Source organism: Euleptes europaea, chromosome 6 (assembly GCF_029931775.1).
Source record: "Euleptes europaea isolate rEulEur1 chromosome 6, rEulEur1.hap1, whole genome shotgun sequence".
NCBI classification, from domain to species: domain Eukaryota; kingdom Metazoa; phylum Chordata; class Lepidosauria; order Squamata; family Sphaerodactylidae; genus Euleptes; species Euleptes europaea.
The window spans coordinates 78,069,941-78,093,617 of record NC_079317.1 but is presented as its reverse complement, the minus strand read 5'-3'; the positions used below and the strand labels follow the sequence as shown (position 1 = coordinate 78,093,617).

The window sequence follows — 23,677 nt, the reverse complement described above, 5'->3', positions numbered from 1 at the left end:
TTATTGAGCTGTAGAATCTAGTAATCCCTGTTTTTTTTTTTTTTTTTTTTTAAACAGCCCTCTAGTGTAGGCAGGGAAACAGTGGCTGTGGGGAGCAGGGGCAAGGAAAATGCAGGGGAAGCTGCTGTGTGGATGCTGCTGTTGCAAATGCCTCTACATTTGCAGCAGTGAAAGCTACAGAGAGGCTTTTTATGCATGGGTTGTTCCCGTCGCAGTCACCCCCTGACATATGCATGCATTTTCTGACCTTCAGAAGTCACCTCGCTCTCACTTTGCGTTTCCCCCGCATTTTCCGGGTGCTGTTTTATCCCAAGTTCAAAGTCTGCCTTGATCCCAAATCAAAAGCCAGCAGTGAGATTCTGCATACTTGTCACTTCAGGGTTTTGTGCATACTTGTCACTTTGGGGTTTTCTCCCCATGTCCTCCATCCCACATGTCTGTCCCCTTCATCCAACCCCTCCCCTCGAAGCCATTTGTGAGTGCACTAGCAAGAGAATAATACTGGAATACCATGAGATTGCTTATTTGGTCAGTTTCACAGTGAGTGTGGGTCCATTTCAGATTGAACAGTTGAGAGAATGCTGAAATAATCACAAACGACCTATGTGGCTGCTCATTTGGTCAGTTTCACAGCAAATGTGGGTCTGTTTCAGTTCTCAGCAGGATGGAACTGGGCTTTTGCCACCCTCCTCTTATATGCATGAACCCTTGAGGTTTTTTTTTTGCAAGTTCAAGACTACCGATGGAACTATGAAATGGTCACAAATGACTGTGTGTTTTTATGTTCTTATAACCCCTGCATTGAGATAGCCAGAAACAAATTGGTTGGGGGGGGGGATCTGGACCCTTCTCTGCTTTGGCAGTAAAATGGCCTCTCAGTTCTGATCAAATGAAAGAATCCCGCTGCAAGGCTGGCAGGGGCGGGTGACTTTTTAAAAAAAAATACACCCCAGTCAATTACAAAGCAGCATTTTCGGGCGGGGGGACTCAAACGTAGTTCAGAAGCTCCGCATTTTTGCTGGGGATGCATAATTGACTACAAGGTACTCCTGGAATTTCTTCGGGGGGAAAAGCCCCTGTTCATTGTGTTTTGAGAATTCGACTGCAAATACTGTGCAGTTAGAGAGCAGCAGATCCAGCGGAAACAGACCATGCATAAAAGGACAAATAATCACTTCCTCGTGCGGAAGCCGCTCAGGTGTGGGGCCCATCTAGTTTTTACCAAATTCTAGAGGAAATTCTGCAGTTTTACCATAGTGGAACCAGTGAAGTGCACCCATCCTTATTAGAAATACATAGGCCAATAAGCTGCAATTACTCCCAGTATGTAATTCTCTGATAGTCTCTGTTAGTTACAAGGCAGAGCAGAAGGTGAAGGAAAGTACATACATGGGCTTCAGGATTTACTGATGCCAATGAACATAAGATTTCTCTAGACAATGTAACTGTCATATGTTGTACTATAAAATTAGAGGCATATGGTGATTTTACTAACGTAAATACATTTCTGTGCTCGCCTGACATTTAGAAGATTTCAGTTTCTGGTAGGAAATGATCGTAGAAAGAGAAAGCAATGCCTGAATGTTTGTATACAGTTGTCTCATATGCCTTTCCTTATATGTTGAAAACACTATAGTGAGCAGATTTATTTGTTGAAAAAGTCGTTTGTTTTAAACATTAGCAGTGAAAAAGCCAAAATGCAACAGTTTTATAAAATAAGCTGTACAGAATTTTTGATCTATAAATATATACACTCGTCGACAGGAAACTATGCACTGAAACAACATGGATCTTGCAATTTTATCAGGACAATGCCAGTAGATTTCAGCAAGGTTGGTTCCAACTCATCTGTGATAAATGAGAAGATAAGGCAATCAGTGCACACCATGACACTCTGTGCAGCTAGTTAGACACACTTCAAAACTATTCAGGTGTGCTCACAAGGCTTATGAGTCTACATTGGGGGTGTCTCAATATAAATACATCCTTCATGGTGGCCACTAGAAACACAGGATCTGTTTTTCTCAGACTTAACCCAGGTCAGATATAAATAACAGATGTTAAGAGTTCTGGGTTTGGGGATGCATTGCAAGCTGTGTGTTTCAGCTGGGTCAAAAGAATGCATTTTTCCCCCTTTCCCTTGTGTAGTTCCTTTGCTTGACAAATGCCTGCAAAATTCCATCACACCTTTGCATGGACCTCTTTGGGTCTCTAAGGGAGAAGGCTTCAGCCCCTTTGGAGCAAAGACGTATATCCAAGGAGTACTGTTGGCCTTGCACCAAAGATTAAAGTCTGCAAAAAACTACTGCGAACAGGTGAGTTATCCCAAGTCTTTAAAAGACTGCTTTTTTTCCTTCATTTTTAAATGTGCTACTGGTGGGAAAGCTGTGATTGGCACTGTGTCATAAGGAAATGTGACATGTATTGCTTGAGCTCTTGCACTCAATAGGTAAGTGAAATGTTTCTCCTATAATCTCGCCAACAATAATGGAGCTAATTGTGTATGTCTTTCAGTATGGGACATTATATGTCTAATCTTTTCTTGCTGCACATGGTGCAGAGGAGAGGCACTTCTTATGTGGAAATTATATATAGCCATTCTGCATAGGATCACTAATAGTTAGGCTTTTGTAGGGTTTTTTTCTTTAATAATCCACTTTGTTTCCCTCCACAATCATTAGAATAGCTAGACCTGAAATATTTATTTATGATTGAATTATTGACATGTAAAAACAAGTACATATAAGCAAGACTGAATCCTTTCTTTTCGGTTCAGTTATGGTTGTTTCATGGGGTAATCATCAGCTTTTTACAAGTCAGACATTAGGCATGTAAAATACATATAAATGATATATTCAGTACAAACAATTTGTTTTCAGTGTTTTTTTTAGATGAATGTTATTCACGGTGCATTTTATTTTGTTGGTCTGCAGTTTACAGTGTGTCCCTATGTTTTTTTAACCATCCGAATATGTGTTTAAAAGTTTTGGGTTTAATATATATGAGTGTGATTGACCTGAATAAAAAAAATCAAAATAGAATGTGTATGCCTTTTTAGAATTACTAATTCTGAATTTTGCAATTATTATTTGGAAATGGTAGGCATGAAGCTTGATTAGAATGAAAATAAGGATTGTGTCTTGAACTGAGGGGAAAAGATTAACAAAAGATTTCAGGCCATGCACTAAAGGATGAATGCATCACATTCGGTATGAGGAGGGGGAGGAAGTGGGGGGGGGGAGAAGTCAATGTCAATCATTCTGTTTATACAGCACCTCCTGCTGTTGGGTCCATAAAGAGAAATGAGCATTTTCTTTGGAAAAAGCAGACTGTTTCAATTCTGAACTGATGATGATCTATAACAAGTAATCAAGAAAATAGAACTTGGCACAGTAGTTAAAGTAAGGCATATTTCAGAAAATTTTGGCCCATTTTAACGATGTAAAAAAGACACATAGAACCCTTATTTTTAAATTGTGTTTTTCCCCACTTGTACAGCAGTTTTGATTCACAACACAGAGATGATTAAATGGCTAATCTCTTAAAGACAAAGCTTTCTGTTATTACAAAGGCATAAAAGAAACACATTTTTATATAAAGTTGGAAAATGTTTAAAAAACAAATGCATGAATTTAGAGCAAAACATATTCAAGGATAGGAATTTAATTTGCTCTTTAACATTCCAGCTACGATTCATATAATAGTAACAAGGTGAAGTTATGAAAGCGAATCTGATACTTGTTTTCAAAAAGCACCTTTATAATTTTTACAAGTACAGAAGGCAAATGTTAAGCATCTTGAAATTATAAAGGTTGCATATGGATTAACCAATAGGATCCATTATGTTCCTTGCCAATTGCAACAAGAATACATCATACCACTGAAATCTGTGTTCAATAACTATATGTTAATAATTATTTTAAAACTAGAATGTTAATTGCTTGGCATAGTTGTAATTCTTTTTCTTTAGTCAAACCTATTCTGTGTTATCATTTCAGACCTATCATTCTCCTCTCCCCTAAACTAGGCATATAACAAAAAAAACAAAGAAAAAACTGGTTATGGCCTAAAGCACATACCTAAATGCAATACCCTGCACACAAACCAGGGATTTTCAGGCAGGCCCTTTTCAACCACATATCTTTATTGCACCCCACGCCTCCCACCAACAGCTTGTGTTGGTTAGAGGATTCTCCAGTGTAGTTCAGAGGTCTACAGCTGGGTGGGAAAATCTGTAGACTCCCTCTGCACGCATGGAAATTATTTTTGGCCTTTATCTTCTAACTATGGGGGCAGTCTTAGAGTTGTTAACCCTCCAGTGTGGGTGGGGGATTCTGAGCCTGCTGCTACTCAGAGTGGTGGCATAAGAGGTTTTTTTTTTTTTTTTAATGACCATCAGGCAGATGGTGTGATGTCACCTCCAGGAAAAAGTCATCTTTAGGAATCTCTAGGAACCGTGATTCCTAGAGAGGCATGATGTCACACCATCACAGACATCCCCCCATGTCCCTGCCCCCCCCCATCTCCCACTGGTTGCCAAGCCTGGCAACCCTAGGAAACAATGCACCTATTAAGGATATAGTGCAATAGAATGAGGGGTACTGCAGATAAATGTATTAAAATAATTGCTGCAATTTTTAATCTGTTTCAGCGTTTCCAGACTTCAGATAATTGTATTAAAATATTTGCTGTAATTTTAATCTGTATCAGCATTTACAGACTTCAATGGCAACAGCACTCATAGAGGTGTAGTTGAGCTTCCAGGTTGCTGTCAGATTGTTGTATCTTGCCCTCTTAGATGCAAGGATCTTAGGGAAATTAAAAAAAAAACTCAGTTCAGAAAGAACCACTTTCTGCTCCACATCCATAAGGAGTATGACTCTTTAATTGCCATTTACTGAAGATATGTGGGGTATACTAAAAGAAGGATTCTTGTGACTCTCTGGTTGTCTTATTATCATTCTTATTTCAAGATATGAAGACTATTCTAATGAATTTTACTCTTGAAATGAAAACATTCTAAATTAATGGGATTAAGTATATGCTTTGCAAACTGTAAAATTATTTCCTAAAATCTGTGAACACACTTGAGAATGGGAAGTTTGTGAACCATAAGTGTTTTTTACATGGTGGCATCTTAAATCTCTACAAAAGACATATATGTTCAAAACTGGCTTTTCCAGGATATGTGCATTTAATTAGATATGAAAGTTAAGCTTTGCCCGTATATTATGTAACCACAAAAATCACGAATACAGCAAATACTGTTACTTTTGTATTGTATATTTAAATTTATTTTCTGAAAATAGAGTTACCTGCAAGATGAAATTATTCAAAGCTATGCCAAGAGTATTAAAATTCATTAGTAAGTGTGAAAGTAGTATAAACATGCAAGCATGGAGTGCAGTTAACACTTCACAGGCAAGGAGTCTGCCTTATCTCATTAGCATTCTTGATATGTAGTTGTGTTGTTGGTGGGGGTGTTGAACAGGAATGTCATTGTGCTGAGCCCCAGTGTTTGGGGACAAACACTGCTGTGGAAGGAACGTGTGAAAAGGCCATAGTACTGCCAGTGAATGAGGAAGCCTGTGCACTCCCTCTGCTTCAAGCAGGGAAGCTGTCATTCACATTCGTAGCACGGCTAAAGGAGGATGAAATTGAAGGCTGAAATAACTTTTTAAATGATATTAATGATTCGTAACCATTTTCTTCCTTTAGAATCATGTAGTAAGTAATTAGTTCTGTCTGTCACTAAGATCAATGAGATTCGCTACATGGGTGTGGTGACAAAAAGGGCAAATGGTGGATCTAGTAAAAGATATCACTATAGCTATTTTGTATGACTCGGAAGGGGAGGAATAAAAATAATTACAGTTCAATTTACTGAAACTAAAATTAGTATTTCTTGCAGGAGAAATAAAAATGTGCCATTTCTAGCCTATAAAACTACCGGTAGTCCAACTTTCTCAGAGACATCCCAAAACTAATCTCCACAATAACATGAGAACTGCAGAAGAATTGTTACAGAGCTTAAATATATATTTTTAATTATATAGTTTAGCTACAGGCCAAAGAGTTTAAGCAAACTAGTTTATAATGGTAAAAGCAAAGCGAGATTAATTATTCATCGTTGCAGTATATAAGGAGCACAGATTTTAAAAACTGAAATAAGCAACAAATATATTTTGAAACTTTAAATTTTACTATGATAATAATGGCAGGAGTCTCTGTAGTCTCAGACTCTATCCATTATAAAGCAACCATTAAAGGGAATCATAATGCCACTGTTTTAATTTATATGCAAATTGTTTTTCTAAATGCAATTTTTTAATGCTTGGAACAGTTTCCCTGTATTAGTTTACTATGTCCACTCACAACCGGCATAATATTGGCTGTATTTAATCAATCCTTTTTAAGGCTCAAAGGCTATGTGTTTTTTTAAATTGCTCATTCATTTTGAGACGAGCTAAAACATTATTTAACAACCTTTGTTTGAAATCATTGCTCTTAGATACTTGCCTCAGATCATGTCAGTTGTGAGTGGATATCAGCTGCTTTTCATAATATCCCTTGTTTGATATCTTCTCACTGTGGTATGGTTACTACACAGGCTATCCTTGATATGAGCTTTGCATATTAATACTTACACTGAGTTTATCAGTATTCACTGTATTTCCTGAAAAGGAAGATGACCTTTGTGTAAGGTTATACACAAAAGGTTTTTTTTAAAAAAATTACTGTAACTTGTAAGGGATGCCCCCGTTTTCTTGACAGCACATGTGAAGAAAAAACAAATTGTCCTTTCGGGTAAATAGGGTAGAATAATTTGTGCATTATTAATTATTATGAAAGTTTCTTCGTATGGCGTTTTTATTTTTTTTAAGGAGATTGAGTAAAACTGTTGTTCTGTATTGATACTTTACACATTAAACTTAGGATGATTGTCGCTTTTAAATGCAGAACACTGTAGATATATGATGAAGTTGCTTGCTAATAAGCATAGAATGCAGTTCAAACGTGATATTATTGTTTAATGTTGTTGCAAAAGGTTTTAGTGAAGCAGTTTTGTAGTTGATTACTGTTCTTAAAAATTTCCTGACTAAAGTTTTGTAAACTTTTTGAGATGCAAATTGACTATGTCAAGACATAGCTGAGCATAATATTGGAAACATGGGTAACTTTTACAGCTTTTCTGTACACAGGAGGGAAGCAGGGCATAACTGCTCTTTGGATAATATGGAACAGCCTGGGAAGAAAGGAGAGGAGTTTCCAACAATAATCCTGTATTAAAAGAAACTTTTGCCAGGTCACTAGAATTTATACTACCTGTAGTATCACAACATATCATCTTATTAAAAGAGCCTAAATATTGTTGCTGTAATTCTGATTTTTTTTTTAAATCGTTCTTCAGAGTTTTGGCAAGTGATTTTTTTATCATGTTGTTTTATGGATATGAGCAACGCCTGAACATTTCCCTGCAACCAAGCTGCCTTCTAGTTACCAGAAGTATTTTAAGAACCTTAAACTTGTGTCTTTTCCAAAGTGTCATGCCTTGAGCAGGCCTAACATCAGTTAAATGAAGTGAAAATTGCATTCTTGTCTTGATAGAGATGAAAATGGATTTCTGGTCATGAAATAGATGTAGTTGTCACTTTTTAAAAAAGGTGTCAGCAGTTTGCTTCAGCGACTAAGGTGCCAATTCAGTATGACAGTAAACTTGTGATCTGAGCAATCAATAAAATGCTTCAATAACTTCTGCTTCATTACACTTATAATAAGAAGCTATAGATCTGTGGCACATAAAATGTTGATAAAGAGGATATGTGGGGACTGACTGTGAAATTTTGTCTTATGAACAGAGCAAGTACAATGTTGCCATCTACAGTTTGTGTGTAGGCAATTATTTTAAGTGGAAAAGCTTCAATGAGAAATGTAAGCTTTGGTATTGAAAGCTCTGTTTATTTTCTATTGATGGTATGCATGTATGTGGCCTTATTAGAAAATTGTTTAGGTCATGGAAAAATAAGGCATTCCCACTTTGAATAAATGTATCTGATGCATGTTTTCCAATCCTCATTTTAATGCCTTTGAAATTAATTTCTAGTATGAAAGTATTTTTACTGTCACATGCTGTGATAAAAAATGTAAGATCTAATTATTTCATTAAGCCATTAAGTGATAGCCTTACAACTATCAGATGAAAGAAGCACAATATTAGAAGTATGACTTATATGGTTCAGATGATGACTAATATTTATTTTTTTGTTATTAATTCCCTAAGAATACCGATGTAATTTTATTTTTCAGCTGTGATTATTTAAGTATAAATGTGCTGTATGTGTTAACAACATGCTAAAATAATTTTAGCGTCATTTATATTTTTCCTTGTGAAAGGAACAGTGAATTGTTTGTTATAGTGTGTTGTGGAAAACTTTCCTTCAGCTTTGATGCTAAGTATGCTAGATCTTGCCCTGACCTGGATGGCCCAGGCTAGCCTGATCTTGTCAGATCTCAGAAGCTAAGCAGGGTCAGCCCTGGTTAGTATTTGGATGGGAGACCACCAAGGAATACCAGGGTTGCTGCGCAGAGGAAGGCACTGGCAAACCACCTCTGTTAGTCTCTTGCCATGAAAACCCAAAAAAAGGGGTCGCCATAAGTCGGCTGTGACTTGACGGCACTTTACACACACACACATGCTAGATCTTGCCTAAATAAATCCAGTTTAGGTCATAATAAAGGAACTGGCTTTGTTGAGCTTAGATCCCTCCTTCACTTCCCTCTTGTTGAGAAATGCACAGGGAGATTTTCTGCATATTTGATTGATTTCCAAGCTATTGTGGTTAGTTATCTTTCAGCCTGTAGACTAAGCATATTAGTGTGAACTCATACGCAGAGGAGGCATTTCTGAAGCTCTTCTACTGTATGCTGAATAGATGGGACTCCACTGGAGGGATGTGGCCAGGCACTTGTGGAAAATAACTCCTATCTCCAGAGGCACGGAGATGCTAGAGTGAGAAGTGTAGTATCCTCTGCTGTTTGGTGTGTAGGATTAAGCTTATCCACTTAGCCCTCAGGAGACTCTGGTAGCTTCAGCAACAGGCTTCTTTATTGCTTCACGTACACTTGGAACTACGAAGTACCCACAGAACTAGAACTAAATGAGCCTCTCCCATACAGGCCTTCATGTAGGAAACAGAAACTAGCTTGTGAGGCCCGTTCACTTAAAGGCATACACATGTATACATCACATCCCTATTCTTCGAGCAAATGCTGCCTTATTAATTAACTGTCAAATTATTAAAATCACTTCAGAAGTAGGAGTCAGAGGTCACTAGTACTTGACTCATCATTGGGGATTAGTCTTTACCACTATCCTATAACATAGTCCTGGAATTTTGTGGACAACCTCACCTTACACCCACTCCATATTTGCCTAATTACTCCAGTTGTTTCTGAGAACATCCATCTCATATTTGGGTCCTCTTTCTGATGAGAGTGGTGCCTGAGCAAGGGGCTGTTCACCTAATGACTACTGAGTTTCTATGATCAGGTGCCTGTCAGGGGAAGAACAGTCTCTCTGAAGGTACTTTCTGTTACTTTGGTCGCCCTGTGGCTCTTTGTATTCTTACCCTGTCCCTTTCTTGAAAAGAAGACTTAGGCACTGTGTTTCAGTCATACTGGGCCTTCTGACGTTGTTGCTGCTCTTTCAATCTGGCATGCACCCCTAGTGGTATTCTGGGCCTTAGGACAAGAGCTGTGGTTGGTAAGGTACTGTAGTCCTCAACAACCTTCCCATTAGCAACTGGGCTGGAGCAACATCCAACCAGTTATAGGAGTATTCCTCAGATTTAGCAGCACAAGATGAGGTACTGCACCATCCTGTAGCACTTTCTGGATCATGTACTTGATGGTTCGAATAGTGCACTCTGCCTGCCCATTTGACTGGGGGTATCCTGGACTCGAATGTGTCAGTACCCCAGTTTGTGGAAAATTCCTTCACCACCTGATTGCCAAATGCCACATGGACACAGATGATCTCTTTTGGTATGCCATGTTGTGCAAATATTGCCTTCAGCTTTGCTAATATAGTCATGGCCATCATGTCAGCCAGGTGAAGAACTTCTGTAAACTTGGGAAAGTAGTCTACAACTACCACGTAGTTGTGCCTTCGTAGCTCAAATATGGCAGCTGCTGCCTTCAACCACAGCAAGTCCAGAATCTTATGCAGAATCATTGGTTCCCTGTGATTGACTGGCTGGAGTTCTTGACATGGCTGACAGTTGCCAACCCAGTGCCCTATCTCTGCATTCATGTATGGCCAATACATCAAGTCTCTAGCACATGCTTTGCATCTATTGACTCTCTGGTGTGGGACATGGAGCAGTTTCAACATGCGTTCTCTAGCACCCTGTGGAATGTTGAATTTTGGACCTATCATCAATAGGTCATTTTCAAGTCTGATGTGGTCTTGCTGTGGCTAGTAGAGATGGAGCTCCAGCCTGACCTACTTGGGCCTTCTGGGCTAGCCGTTGATTTGTAGGGTCTTTAGGGCTAGCAGGTCTGTGTCTGCTGCAGTGAAATCGTGCAACTGTTTAAGCATCCAATCACCTAGTGGAGTTCTGCTGCAGAGGATGTAAATAACCTGTTCCTCCTTTGGGGTTCCATATCAGCAGGAGCGGTGTCTATGGTGGCCCTTGAGAGCATGTCAGCTATAAACCTGCCTTTGCCTTTTTTTCTTTTGTATTGGATCTGAATGTCATACTTCTGCTACTGTAATAACATTCTCTGCAGTCTTGCTGGGTTAATTCCAATTGGCCTGGCAAAAATAGCTTCTAATGGCTTATGGTCCGATTGGACTATCATTGGTCACTAAAGACATACTGATGGAACTTGGACATTGCAAAGGAAATTGCCAGAATCTCCTTTTCTATTTGTGTGTAGTTTTGTTCTGCCTTGGACAGGGATAGGGATGTATACTGTTCGTCTCCCTTTCTGGAACAGACATGCCCCCCAGTCCATCCTTAGATGCATCAGCTTGAACCTCTAGTTGTTCTCTAGGATTGAAATATTACAAAACTGATGCTGTTGCAATGGCCTTCTTCAGTTTATCAAGACCTGCTTGGTATTTGGGCCCCCATTGCAAAATGATATTATTGCATAAAACAGTCCTAAGAGGTACTGTCAGGTAGGAGTTATTGGTAATATATTGGGCCAGATATTGAATGGAGCCAAGAATCCTCTGGAGACCCTTTTTGTCTTGGTGGGGGGTGTAGCTTGGTGATTGCCTGCACTTTGCTGTCATCCCGTTGCATACCCTCCTTAGAGAAGATGTGGCCCATGTATTTAACTGTATCTACCAGGAATTGCATTATGTCTTTGTTGAATTTGACTCCCCTTCTTCATGCTCTCTCAAGGACCTGCTGGAGAAACTCATCATGTTCCTCTTCGGTGGATCCTTCAATAATCATGCTGCAATAATCATGTCATCTGCAATTATATGAACACCTAGGCACCTGGTTGGCCACTGTGTGAACAGACTGCTGGACTTGATGGGCCTTGGTCTGATCAAGCATGGCTTTTTCTATGTTCCTATTGCCAAAGCGCTTGTGATTTTTCTGCTGAAAGATCTCGCTGGCAAACTTGATGCCAAAGGGCAGCTGGCTGAAATGATATCTTCTCCATGGGGTGTTGAAGGTGCACAACTCTGTGGACTCTTTGTCTAGGGCCACTTGTCAGTAGCCATCTTTGTAATCCAGCCTTGTTGAAATCCTTGGGATCTAGGCATAACCTGAATGTTATTTTCTTTTCTTTTTAGTTATCAAGGGCTGTTGACCTGTTGTCTTAATCACCCCTGTGATGATCCCTTTTACCTCATGATTTCCAGGACTGATTGGGGGTGGGGAGGAGGCAAGGACAGTATATGGGATCTTTATATACCCATTCACCACTGGTGTACTGTGGGGTCTACATAAATATGATGCACACCTGGAAAGCATCCAAGACTTTCAAAAAGTCAGGATAATATTTGAAAAAGTTTTCCATTGTAGTTGGGGAATGCCACGCTGGATCATGGATGCACTGGATCAAATCAAGCACTGTGCAGGCTCTTCTGCCCATTGATGCCAGATCTCCCTTGTCTGTAACACAGAATGTGATATTGCATGTTGTAGGACCACTCTTGCAGTGAGCCATGATGGCATCCCTTGGTTTGATTCTGTACCTCCAAAAGCAAATAGTGTCATATTTGTTCTTGTTCTGTGTACTTTGTGTTGCAAGAGTTCTGCAATATCCTGGCAGATTGTATTGACCTCAGCTCCAGTATCTAACTTGAAACAAATTGGTAAACCAGCAACAGTGACTGCTATCATCTGGGCTCCCCATATCCTTAACTTGATGGTGTGCAGTCATTGCTCCTGTAAATAATGCATTCATATCTCTAACAAGATGAGAGGACATGTGTTTTGCATTGCAACTTTCTGTAAAATGATTTCTCCCTACTCACTTATACAAGTTACTCCAAAAGCTGGGCATTGCTGTAGCCTGTAGATGCGCCCTCATCTTTTGCAAAAATTGTTTTTTGCAGTTCAAAGCTGTTTAAAATGCTGAAGACAATCTTGTCTCTTGATATCAAGTCTGCAGAGGCCCCAAATGTACAGTGTTAAGTTTTCTCTCTGAGCATAGTAAAAAAAGGAGCTTGTGCCTGCTGTCTCTCATCATAAGGAAGTTGCCAGAACTGAAACCATTCAGAAACAGTTTTTTTTTTCCTGGGTTCACTATAGTTTTTGAATACAGCAAGTGCTTCTGCTAGTGTCTTGTTTGCAGGGTCTGCATAGATATCAAGCAGATTGTTATATATTTCCAATGCCTTGTCTCCTGCGCAGTGCAACATTACAACAATTTTATAACCCTCTGACTCATCCTCAGCTTTTGTAACTTGTAGGGTCCAATTTTAATTTCTGCTCCCATTTTCTACAGTTTTTCCTGAATTCCCAGTGAAACTTAGCTCAGAAGGGGGCTTAAACTGCTCCATTCCTTTTTGTTCAATGCAGGATTCTCAAACAGAAAACTTTTCAGCAAACTCCCACTTCTGACACCATGTAGTATCCTTTGAGATGTTGTGTGTAGGATTAAGCTTACGTAACCAATTAGTGCACAGGAGGTTCTGGCAGCTTCAGCAACAGGCTGTTTTATTGCTTCACACACACTTGGAAGTACAACCTCCACACATAGGACTAGAATTAAGTGAGGCCCTTCCTATACAGGCCTTGATGGGGGAACAGAAATGAGTTTGTGAGGGTTTATTTAAAGGCATACACATATATACATCACAAGAAGGCCTCACTGGAAAGGTTTTAGCTTCCTCAAACACTGTGTGACACTACCTCTGGAAGGGAAGAAACAGTCACATTTTTGCCCAAATGAATATTTTTCTCAGCACCTTGGAAGAGGCATAATAAATATATAATGACATTGAAGAGTACCTTGAAAAGTAAATAAAATAGGAATTCCTCTCAGAAATAAAATGAATATGTGTTTATTTGATTTAATAGGGTCGCAATAGAGCTTTGTTTAAGCAAGGTCTACAAATTCTATATAGTATTCAGGAGTTAAAACTGAAGGCCAAACCTATTGGGATTAAGATACAGGTATATACTCTTAAATTCATACTTGAGATTTGCAATTTCAGTGCTGTTTCTTAAATGCTGATTGTACTGAAGAAATCTAATGCTTCACACTGCTTTTACTGCAACCTCTTCAGTCTAATCTCTTGTAAGTTTTAATTTAATTCTTTGGAAAAGGTACCAAAATCAGTTCAGTACTTTTTGACTACACTGAAAGGCATTTTAGTGCCTTGAAAGTAATTCTCCCGTTAAAGTAGAATTTGACATATTTCCTTTAAATTACTCAACCACCTACAGGCATTATTGCCTCTGACTCTTTTGAATTGAGAATAAATTTTATAGAGTTACAGCAGCAAAGTGAAAGAGTGTGTTTGATAGATTCCCTGAACGGCTTCAACACCCACAGGTATTATTTGTAAGAAAACAATCATGCGGAGTCTTCAGCTGGTTAGAGAGGGCACAGCATTCCATCTTCACCTGACATCCTATCTGTTCTGTTGACACTGTGTGCCCCCTGCCTGCCACCTACTCCTCCTGAAACAATGTTCTCAGGAAGAGGTTTGTGTGAATGGACACGAATAAGAATGTGTGTGTGTGTAAGAATCCTAACAGTGCGGAAAGCCAAATTGTTAAGGAGGAAGAAAAAGGCAACAAGAAAACTGCCTTGAGGATTGATTAGCTTTTTGAACTCCCTAGTCTAATTAATCAGTGTTACCTTTGACTTACATAGTACTAGTCAAGCACAATTATTTAGAACTTTGAAACTAGATTGATTGCAAGAGGGGAGGGAGCCATGTCATTTCTGGGGTCTGTCCATTTATCTCATTATTTTTTTAACAGTATAACAAGTATTATATGAAATTTTTTAAACTTCACATTCCAAGAGTTGGGCACAGATTTTGTTATCCAGACCATTTGATATTGTGTGCTTTACTATATTCTGTTACATAAAGTATGTTTTTATCATTTTGACTATTGGAAGCCGGGAATTGAACTCCTTTCTTTGAGATATTTAATATATATGTCATATACTGTGTACATTTCCACATTCTTTTTATTCAGCATGTGCATGGTATTTCACAATAAATATTGCAAGCAGAGGGGCAGCACTAAACCAATGCAAGTAAGGTAGAGGTATAGTTGGAAATGTAATTATGTTCTAGAAATACAATTAAAAAACACCTGATTTTAAAACCATGTATTCATAGAACAAATTCTAAAAGCTAGGAGAACCAGCTTTCAAGGATAACATATTAGTTAACATAGTAAAAGGTGGAGAGCTAGTGTTAGTATGTTGGTTTGCATTTCCTTCATCTCCAGTCCTTCCTCATTTCTAAGAGACAGCAGATACTCTGGGTGAGGAAGGCTTGTTAGACTCTATTGGTACCATATTTTCCTATATCTTCAAGAGTTTAGTATATTGTAATACAATGGTCTTTTACCTTTCCACACCTAGGAGCCACTGAACTGCAAGCATATAACTTCAGAGTCACGTGATAAGAAGAGGGGGAGGCACCTACATCAAGGTTATAACCATGGGCAGCAGACCAAGAGAGCTGAGCACCAGGAGATGCGCCCTAGAAAGGAAGAGGTCAAGGGGTTAGCACCATGGGGGAATCTCTCCATCACTGAGTGATCTTGCCTCTCATCTTGTTGCTCCTTTAACAGTCCATGCAAATTGTGGAAAGTGCTCTTGCTCTCTATGCATGCACAGTAGCAGCAAGTCCTTCCAAAAACCAGCAGGGAGACCACGTGCAGGCACTCCCACATGTGCAGCCGATAATAGGCTTAGAGGCACCTCCACCCCCTAACACTGCAGCAGTAGCCCACCTCCCAGGCCCACCTCTCCAGAGTTACCGCCCCCTTGGAATCTCGCAGGAGAAGATTGTGGTCCAAACTACAGGCCCGAAGTCATAGTGCACGCCTGGCTGCTCAGTGTCAGCTGCATGTGGAGAGCAAGGAAGAGTCTTTGCAGGACTGTTCCTGAGAGGCAGGCATCACATCCCAGTATGGGGCTATGAAGCCTCAGGAAAGGAATTGTTGGGCGTGGACGCAACGAGTTCGACAGATGCTGGACTTGCCAACACCCCTCTGATTCCCAGAAACCTGACCTCGGACTGCAGACTGACTTGCTGCAACCTCTCTGGCTTCCTTGACTTTTGACCGTTTGAAAGGTCTTGTTATTCTTGAGACTAAGAGAAACACTAGGAGCCATGTGGCGCAGAGTGTTAAGCTGCAGTACTGCAGTCAAAAGCTGTGCTCACAACCTGAGTTCAATCTCGACGGAAGTCGGTTTCAAGTAGCTGGCTCAAGATTGACTCAGCCTTCCATTCTTCTGAGGTCGGTGAAATGAGTACCCAGCTTGCTGGGGGTAAAGGGAACAAAGTCTGCCTTGGGAACGTCGGAATGTGACGTCACCCCATGGGTCAGGAATGACCCAGTGCTTGCACAGGGGACCTTTACCTTTTAAAGAGAAACACTGTAACTTGACACTGGCAGGCAGCCAGAACACTTGTGACAGCTGAATTGGGTGTTACAGCAAATTGTAGTCTTGTGTAGAAGACCTGTCTGGCTCTGGAAGATCCTTGCCAGCAGGGGGCACTTGTGTGCCCTCCAACAGGCTTCAGACCGAGGAGGAAGGAGATTTGCTTCCCCCCCCCCCGTTCTTCACTTCTCTCCTGACCCTGCTTTCTACATCAGAAGCAAGAGCCAGTGTGTCCTCCCTGACCTATTTCCCTTTGATGAATGAAGGGCCTGGCTTGTCCTGGGGCCAGCCATTTTGGAGCCTCCACCCTTCTGGAACTCCCATGGGACCCGAGCAATTCCTGTGGGAAGCTTTTGCTGTCTCCACATCCCAGCTGCAACTCATCTCCTTGTTTCTGCACCCTTGGCTCAGGGCTGCATCCCAGCTGCTCATCACGCAATAGGCTGTTAAAGAGCCAGTCTCTATCGAGCAGTAGAACAACAGGCTTTGCCTTAAAGGCACCACATGGATTGCCGCTTTGGCTCATGGTCACTGAGGGTAGGTTCCTGTGTACAGTCAGAATCAGGGAGCCTGGAGGTTGATCAGGTCCCCAACATCTCTTTCCTACAAGCTGGGATTCTAAACCACAGTTTAATTCTAGACTTTGTTCCTAATGTCTGAATACAGTCCTCCTGATCCTTTAGGATAGGTGTGCCCAACCTTGATGAACCTGTGGGATCTTCTGGAATTTGGGGAAAGAGGCATGAGGGCCACCATAGAGTGACTGTTGTGTGAGTGGTACCAATCACAAAATGTTGGGAGGCTGCAAGCCAAGTGTTGTCTTACAATGGAGACAACAGTTTCCAAATGGGAATTCCCTATAGATGCAAAGGCAGTGTCTTCTGGGATCTTCTGAAGCACCTCCTGCACCATGAAGGCAGAGGAATCTAGGTTTGTTTATTTTTTGCTTGGGAGGAGAGAAGTTTGTCTGGTTTTAGAGTCCAAAGAAAAAAGAGTTTGCTCCCTGCACGGACATATCTGTTCCCAAGCTTTGAAATGAATGCAAGGCTGTGTCAATGTAAGTGCTGGTTAAAGATATTTTGTTACCCCAAGCAAGGCACAGTTTTGTTGAATGACAGTTGTTTGGACCCAAATGTTTTTTTTAACAATCAAATTATTACATTATATATGGAGCTTTTTGAAATTACATTTAAATTATTAATTTATTTGAATTACATTAATCACCCCATAAACATAGTCTGCCTAGTAAACGTCGGGATGTGATGTCACCCCATGGGTCAGTAATGACCTGGTGCTTGCATACGGGGCTACCTTTACCTTTAATTTGTCAATATATTTTCATAATATATTTATCCTTAAACATGTATTACCTAAATCTTTCTTATTCTATTTTAATTTAATTCTATTCTTAGTTTTTAGCTATATTGTTTAAAAAACATTCCACTTTCCCTGAAATTCTGAAATTGATCTGTTATGTATAAGAGATGTTAGTTTTGCCACTGTAGCTTATTCTGTTAGTTTATTCATCCATTCAATCAAATCTGGGAATTTCTCTGCTTTCCATTTTGCTGCATATATCACTCTTGCTGCCACCACCATATACTTAAATAATTATTTATTTTTGGAATATTGCTTGGCAATATATTTAATAATGTATTTGTGGGTCCAATGAAAACTTATGTTTTAATATCTTTTTGCATTTTAATGTATTATTATCCAATGTTTTCTTGCTTTCTTACATGTCCACCACATATGATAACATGTTGCATCTGTGTTCTGACATTTCATATCTTTAGGCGTGATATACTATCTACAAATATTTTATAACAATTCTCTCTTAATATTTGACATTCTGTAAACTTAATTTCTTTAGTCCAAAGATTCTCCCACTGACTCATATTTATGCTTTCTCCAAAGTTTCGCATCCATTTTATCATGCAGCCTTTTACTTGCTTGGGACCCATCTGTGAGGCAGCAACTTTAAACAGTCACATGGATACTGAAACCTCTTTGACTGAATTAAAGCAACACATTAACCACTAAATTACAATGCTGCTTGGTAATTGAATGCTCCCTTAAGGCATTAAATCATTGCAGGGCACAGCCCTCAGTCTCTGAGGGAAATATTGTGTTTTGTTGGGTTTTTCTGTGTTCAAAATGAAACCTTATGTTTCCCAGCTAATAACCAGTTAACGTATTAATTAAAACTTATATTTAAAAATAATTGTATCACTCTAAATTTGATTTAAAAACATTTTAATAGATACAGACTGACATACTGCACAGAAATCAATCCTATACAAGCATACATGTCATGCCTATCCTAGCTAATTTGACTTCGAGAAGAAAGGTTAAGCTTAAGAGTTTCCTACTCAGAGCTCTGCCTAAAAAGGGGAAACAGATTTCGCCGAAGTCCACATATTAGAGGTTATGGTGTGGCCAGATTATATAGATGCTATCACATAGGCCAACACATAACTTTACTAAACCTTCTGGTTTGCGCTTTCTGAGCATGCTCTGATAGACACAATGGGATTTGTTCTGGGCATTAAATCAACTGGGTGGTATTGTTCTTTGTGTTGAGAGCTAGTATGGTAGAGGATCAAAATCTTGTAACTCATTCTGTCAGTGTGCAACACATCTCTTCATTTTGGCTGCCCTACAAAACTGAAGAAAAAAGATTGTGACTTGTTCAGAAAACCCGAAAAACTCTACAAGCAAGATGCAGTCAAGCCTTGTATGTCAAACTTGTCTGTATGTTCCATGTATGAACTACATAGCACACATGATTAACTCTAAATTCCGTGACAGCTGCCCCCTGCCCCAATAACTTTCCAAACAACAAAACATGGCTGCATGGAAAATAGCATTCTAGAATATAATTTTATTTTAATTTCTTCAACATTAAATTAGAGTCAGTAATGGGCTGGATGAGGATGAAAAGCTGAAACTTAATCTTGACAAGACAGAGGTTCTCTGGGTTATTAGAAAGGCAGACCAGGAACTTCAGATATCTCCTGTCTTGGATGGGATTATACTTTCCTTGAAAAGCCAGGTTCGCAGCTTGGCAGTGCTACTCTACACAGCAATCACACATACACATACATACACATAAAGCTGCCTTATACTGAATCAGACCCTTGGTCCATCAAAGTCAGTATTGTCTACTCAGACCGGCAGCGGCTCTCCAGGGTCTCAGGCGGAGGTCTTTCACATCACCTACTTGCCTAGTCCCTTTAACTGGAGATGCCGGGGATTGAACCTGGGACCTTCTGCATGCCAAGCAGATGCTCTACAAACTGAGCCACAGCCCCTCACCTTAGAAGACCAGGTGGTGTGGTGGCTTGGAGTACTGTTTCTCAGGTTAGGCAGGTGTATCAGCTGGTTTGATTCTCCCTGAAGTCGGCATTTAAAAACCAACTCTTCTTCTTCTAGGGGAAAAAAAACGTTCACTCCTGATATTCTTTCTCTTATCCCACTTTGAGCCACTTAAAAAACACACGCGCGTGCGCACACACGCGCACACACACATATTAATAACTTACCAGATCAGGGGAAAATGGCAATTTCATTTTTTAGTGTCGATATTGATACATTTTCAAATAAGTTAAACTATGTATAGAAGATTGAAAAAAGCCACTCCCTTTCCCTCAAACTTATCCTCTCTTCCATTTTCTACCCCCAGAAGCTTCTTTTGCAGCCTTGGATGACTTCTTCAGTCATAGGTGGGCTAGGATGAAAGTAGCCAATGTTACCTAACTTATGTGATCAACAATTATAAGGGAATGAAAGCTGTACCTGTATAATCTTGAGGGCTTTAAGTTAGAGGGAGATATAGAGAAAGAGACAGTGGGAGAGAGAGGGTAACTAAAGTTGTTTGTGAGGCTTTTCGCTTCAGCTTTAAGAAATAACCGTAGAAGCATCCTCCATATCTGCCCAGATAGAAGGAAGGAAGCACAAGCAACTCTAGATGACTCTATCTGCCTAGAGAAGCACCCCAGTTCTCATAGATCCCCAAGTAGTGACTTGTGTCACTGGTGCATTGAACCTGCCCTCGTATATGTCTACGTTGAGGGCTTGATGTGGCATACCTGTCCAGGATGAACTCAGACCTTTTCTAGTCACCTGACAGAGAGTGACCCGAGGCTCCCATTTCCCCCTGTTCCACTCAGTCCCTTTTGATGTTGTTCCCAAAGCTTAAGGTGCAAGTGGGCTCCAGGAAAATCATTGGCAGTTGTCACAGCACACCTGAGCAGCACACTGAGGATCATTGCTAAGCCAGATTTGAAGTTGACACCATTCAGTAGCTCTCTGCAATAATATGATGGAAGAAGCTGAGCACGCTGTGCTCAGCTGAGCACGTCTTTGTCAGGCCCCCATCGACACATTACAAAGTCCTTGTGTTTATCTGGGAGCTACACAAGGACTTTGTATCACACATGTGATGAGAGTTTGGTACCTCCCAGATGCAGACCCACTGTTTTCTGTTTGCAACCACAGAACGCAGAAAGAAGCAGCTTTAACTCCCCCCCCCCAATTGTTTTCACCTCCTCAAACTGCCCCATGGAGTGACTATTGGCTCTTTTGTTTTTTTAAAAAAAATCGTATTACTTACACGGCTATTTATTCCAATGTAGAAAAGAATGATGACAAAATTATTGATTTTTGAAGTATTCAATGGGCTTTTATTGAAGAGTGTTGAAATAGTTTCTGGGGGGAAATTCAGTTTACCCAAAATGTACAAAATGTTTGCCAGTATGTTCCCCACTTAAAATGGGTTTGTCAATGTTACCCGGAAAGATGCAGCAATATTTTAGTACACTTGAGGGACCTCTTCAACAGAAAGCATTTATGCTAGCTTGACTCAATTCCTTTCCATCTAAGGTTTTATATGGGAGATTTACTAAGACTCCCTTTAACAAGAGGGTATGTCCATGCGGAACGGGCCAGCCAGATGCCCTATATCACATTATCTTAGATTGTCGTTTACATGAAGAACCCCATAAAAATAGATATATTACCCTTAATCAGCAAATGGATGACCCCTTATAGAACATCCGCTTGCCAATTCTTGCTGAACAACATTACAACTCATGTTACGGTGAAGGTGGCGGAGTTTTTGGCAGAAGTTGTTAAGGTTAAGATTCAAACTCAATTTTTATCTAGATATGTATTATCTGTTTATCTCTGGCCTTGTGACCATCAATATTATGCCAATAAAGGTTATCTGATTCCGATTCTGATACAAAATGTTTCTACTTCTTAGATAAGGTATTTCAAGATGAGTTTCTGTTTCAAAGGTACTCATAAGCCAGAACCATCTAACTTTACAAAGAGTACTGTTTGTTGTTAGTAGACTTGTTGTAGCACTTGTATTATTGAAATCCTGTTCAACAGTAGCCTCCTCTATTATATTTCCTGTAGATATAAGTTTAAAAAATTTAGTTATATATTTTTAAAAGAATCCAGCTTCTATTAAAGCATTAAATAAAATAACTCAAAATATAATGGGTGTGCTAAACCTTATAATTATTGTAGTTACCAGCATAATTGAGTTGAAGTTTGTTAAAGAATTGAATAGCGGGGGGGGTGGGGGTGGGGAGAACAAAATTGAGATGCTCTTTTCTTTAAAACAAATAGACTTTTTATGTATTGTACGACACATACTTCTTTAAAAGAAAAAAAGTAAAAGGCATTTAAAAACAGATGTGCCAGCTCTGACATTTCCTGTCGGATGACAACGATGAGAGTCAGCCTGTTAAGGGCTTAAAATGAATGTCTTGTCTAATTTGTGCTCTTCATTTTTACTTCTTTTCTCTAAACTGTCTCATTTTACCCGTCCTGTCACACATCACACTCTCATACCCTAACCATACTTTATAAAGCTGTGCCTTTTTGCTTTTTTCCCTCTTGTGTGCTAGTTTCTTTTTATTTAACTCATTCCCTCTGTGTCTATTGTTATTTAATTTCCTACGTGTGCCATAAAATAGAATGGGAAATTGAAATTGCATGGAACATTGGCAAAACTACAGAAAAGCATCTTAGCAAAAATAATATGCAGTTGCATGTAGTTTGATAAAATCAGTATGGTTCACATTGTTTGCAGGTTAAAATAGAGGAGGAGATCCCCTTTAACTACCAAAATACTATGCTTTGAATCATTGGACTTGCACAGAGAAAAGGCAGGTGAAACAGGATCTGTAGTGAGGAGACGAATTAGATGGGTGGAAAAGTTGGCTGGATCCATCGCATGTGTTCAGTAAGTGGGAGCCAATGGGCTCAATATGGCCTTTGGGGGTGGTGATGTATGTCCCACCAGTTGCCTTTCAACTTCTCTTCCTCCTTAGGCTTGTTACTCTGAAGAGACAAAAGGGGGTAGCAAAAGGAATACTCGTGTTGCCCACATGTTGTATCCCCCCCCCTTCAATTTCTCAGCCATTTTCAGTCTAGAGAAGGAGCAGGAAAGAGAGATCTGTGTCAGGCACTCTTTTTTGCGCGTCTTGCTTTCCCCAGTAATTTTCAGTTGGCAAGGGTGAATGACAGAAGATGCAACAGGAAGAGATTGCTTCCTTATGCACTTGTCACACCAGCTTAAATCTCTGCTCAGCCATGAAACTCATTGGGTGGCTTTGGGTTACTAACTCTCAGCCTGATTTACCTCACAGGATGGTTGTGAGGGTAAAATGGGGGAATGTATGCCGTCTTGAGCTCTTCGGAGGAAAGATGAGATAAAATGTATTAAAAATGTATATCCTGTGCTTCCTCCAAGAAGCTTAAAGTGGCATATATGGTTTTTCCCTCCTCTTTTTATCATCAGGGTATAATTGGGGGAATGAGTGATATATACAGATGGGTTAGCTTTTGATCGTCCCAAGGTCCTGTGATGGAATTTGTTGTTGACTGAGAATTTATTAGAAGCACTAAGTAAAGGTTAAAAATATTTAAAAACATTAAAATAGCAAAATGGCATTTCCTAGGGTTGATCTCTGTAACCACATACCAAATGCGTTTCGGCCTATTGGGCCTTCATCAGTGGTTAATTAAAACACATGTTAAGCCTGCACACATTTACAGAAATAAATAAATAAATAAATAAATACATGTACAAACAATTCAAACCCAACCAGGTTGCAAAATCTATTACCAGTTACTCAAACATCTGGTCAGATTGGTTCTAGTTGTAATACTGGTTAGTATATGTCTCTCATATACTATGTGTGCAGGTATCTACTAGGTGGATACCTGCACACATAGTATATGAGAGACTGAGAATTTGAACCTGGATTTCTCCCATCTAAATACAACAATGTAGCCACTATACCATATTGGCTGTCAACTAGATAAAATATCAGGTTGGATCCTATGAGGCTTTAAATGAAGTGATGATATGTTAGATATGTGTCTTTCCTCTGCTCTCTTTCCCCCCAGCAGTCGGCAGAAATCTTTGAAAAGCTTATACTTTCATCAGCGGGTGGGATTTCAGGACCAGGAGGCTGTAGACAGGAGGGGGAACTGGGCAAACCACTCCCATCTCCCTCCTCTACCAGTACTGCTTCCGTTGGTGAAAACT

The 23,677-nt window shown here is 39.8% G+C and overlaps 1 protein-coding gene across 1 annotated transcript in view; it reads left to right on the top strand.

The window, feature by feature from the left end:
- DCDC1 (doublecortin domain containing 1) overlaps positions 1–23,677 on the top strand; it is a 336,080-nt gene that overhangs the window by 55,098 nt on the left and 257,305 nt on the right. Inside the window, exon 7 of the mRNA XM_056851932.1 lies at positions 2,149–2,315. Coding sequence (XP_056707910.1) covers positions 2,149–2,315 — 167 coding nt within the window. The remainder of the gene's footprint in view (positions 1–2,148; positions 2,316–23,677) is intronic.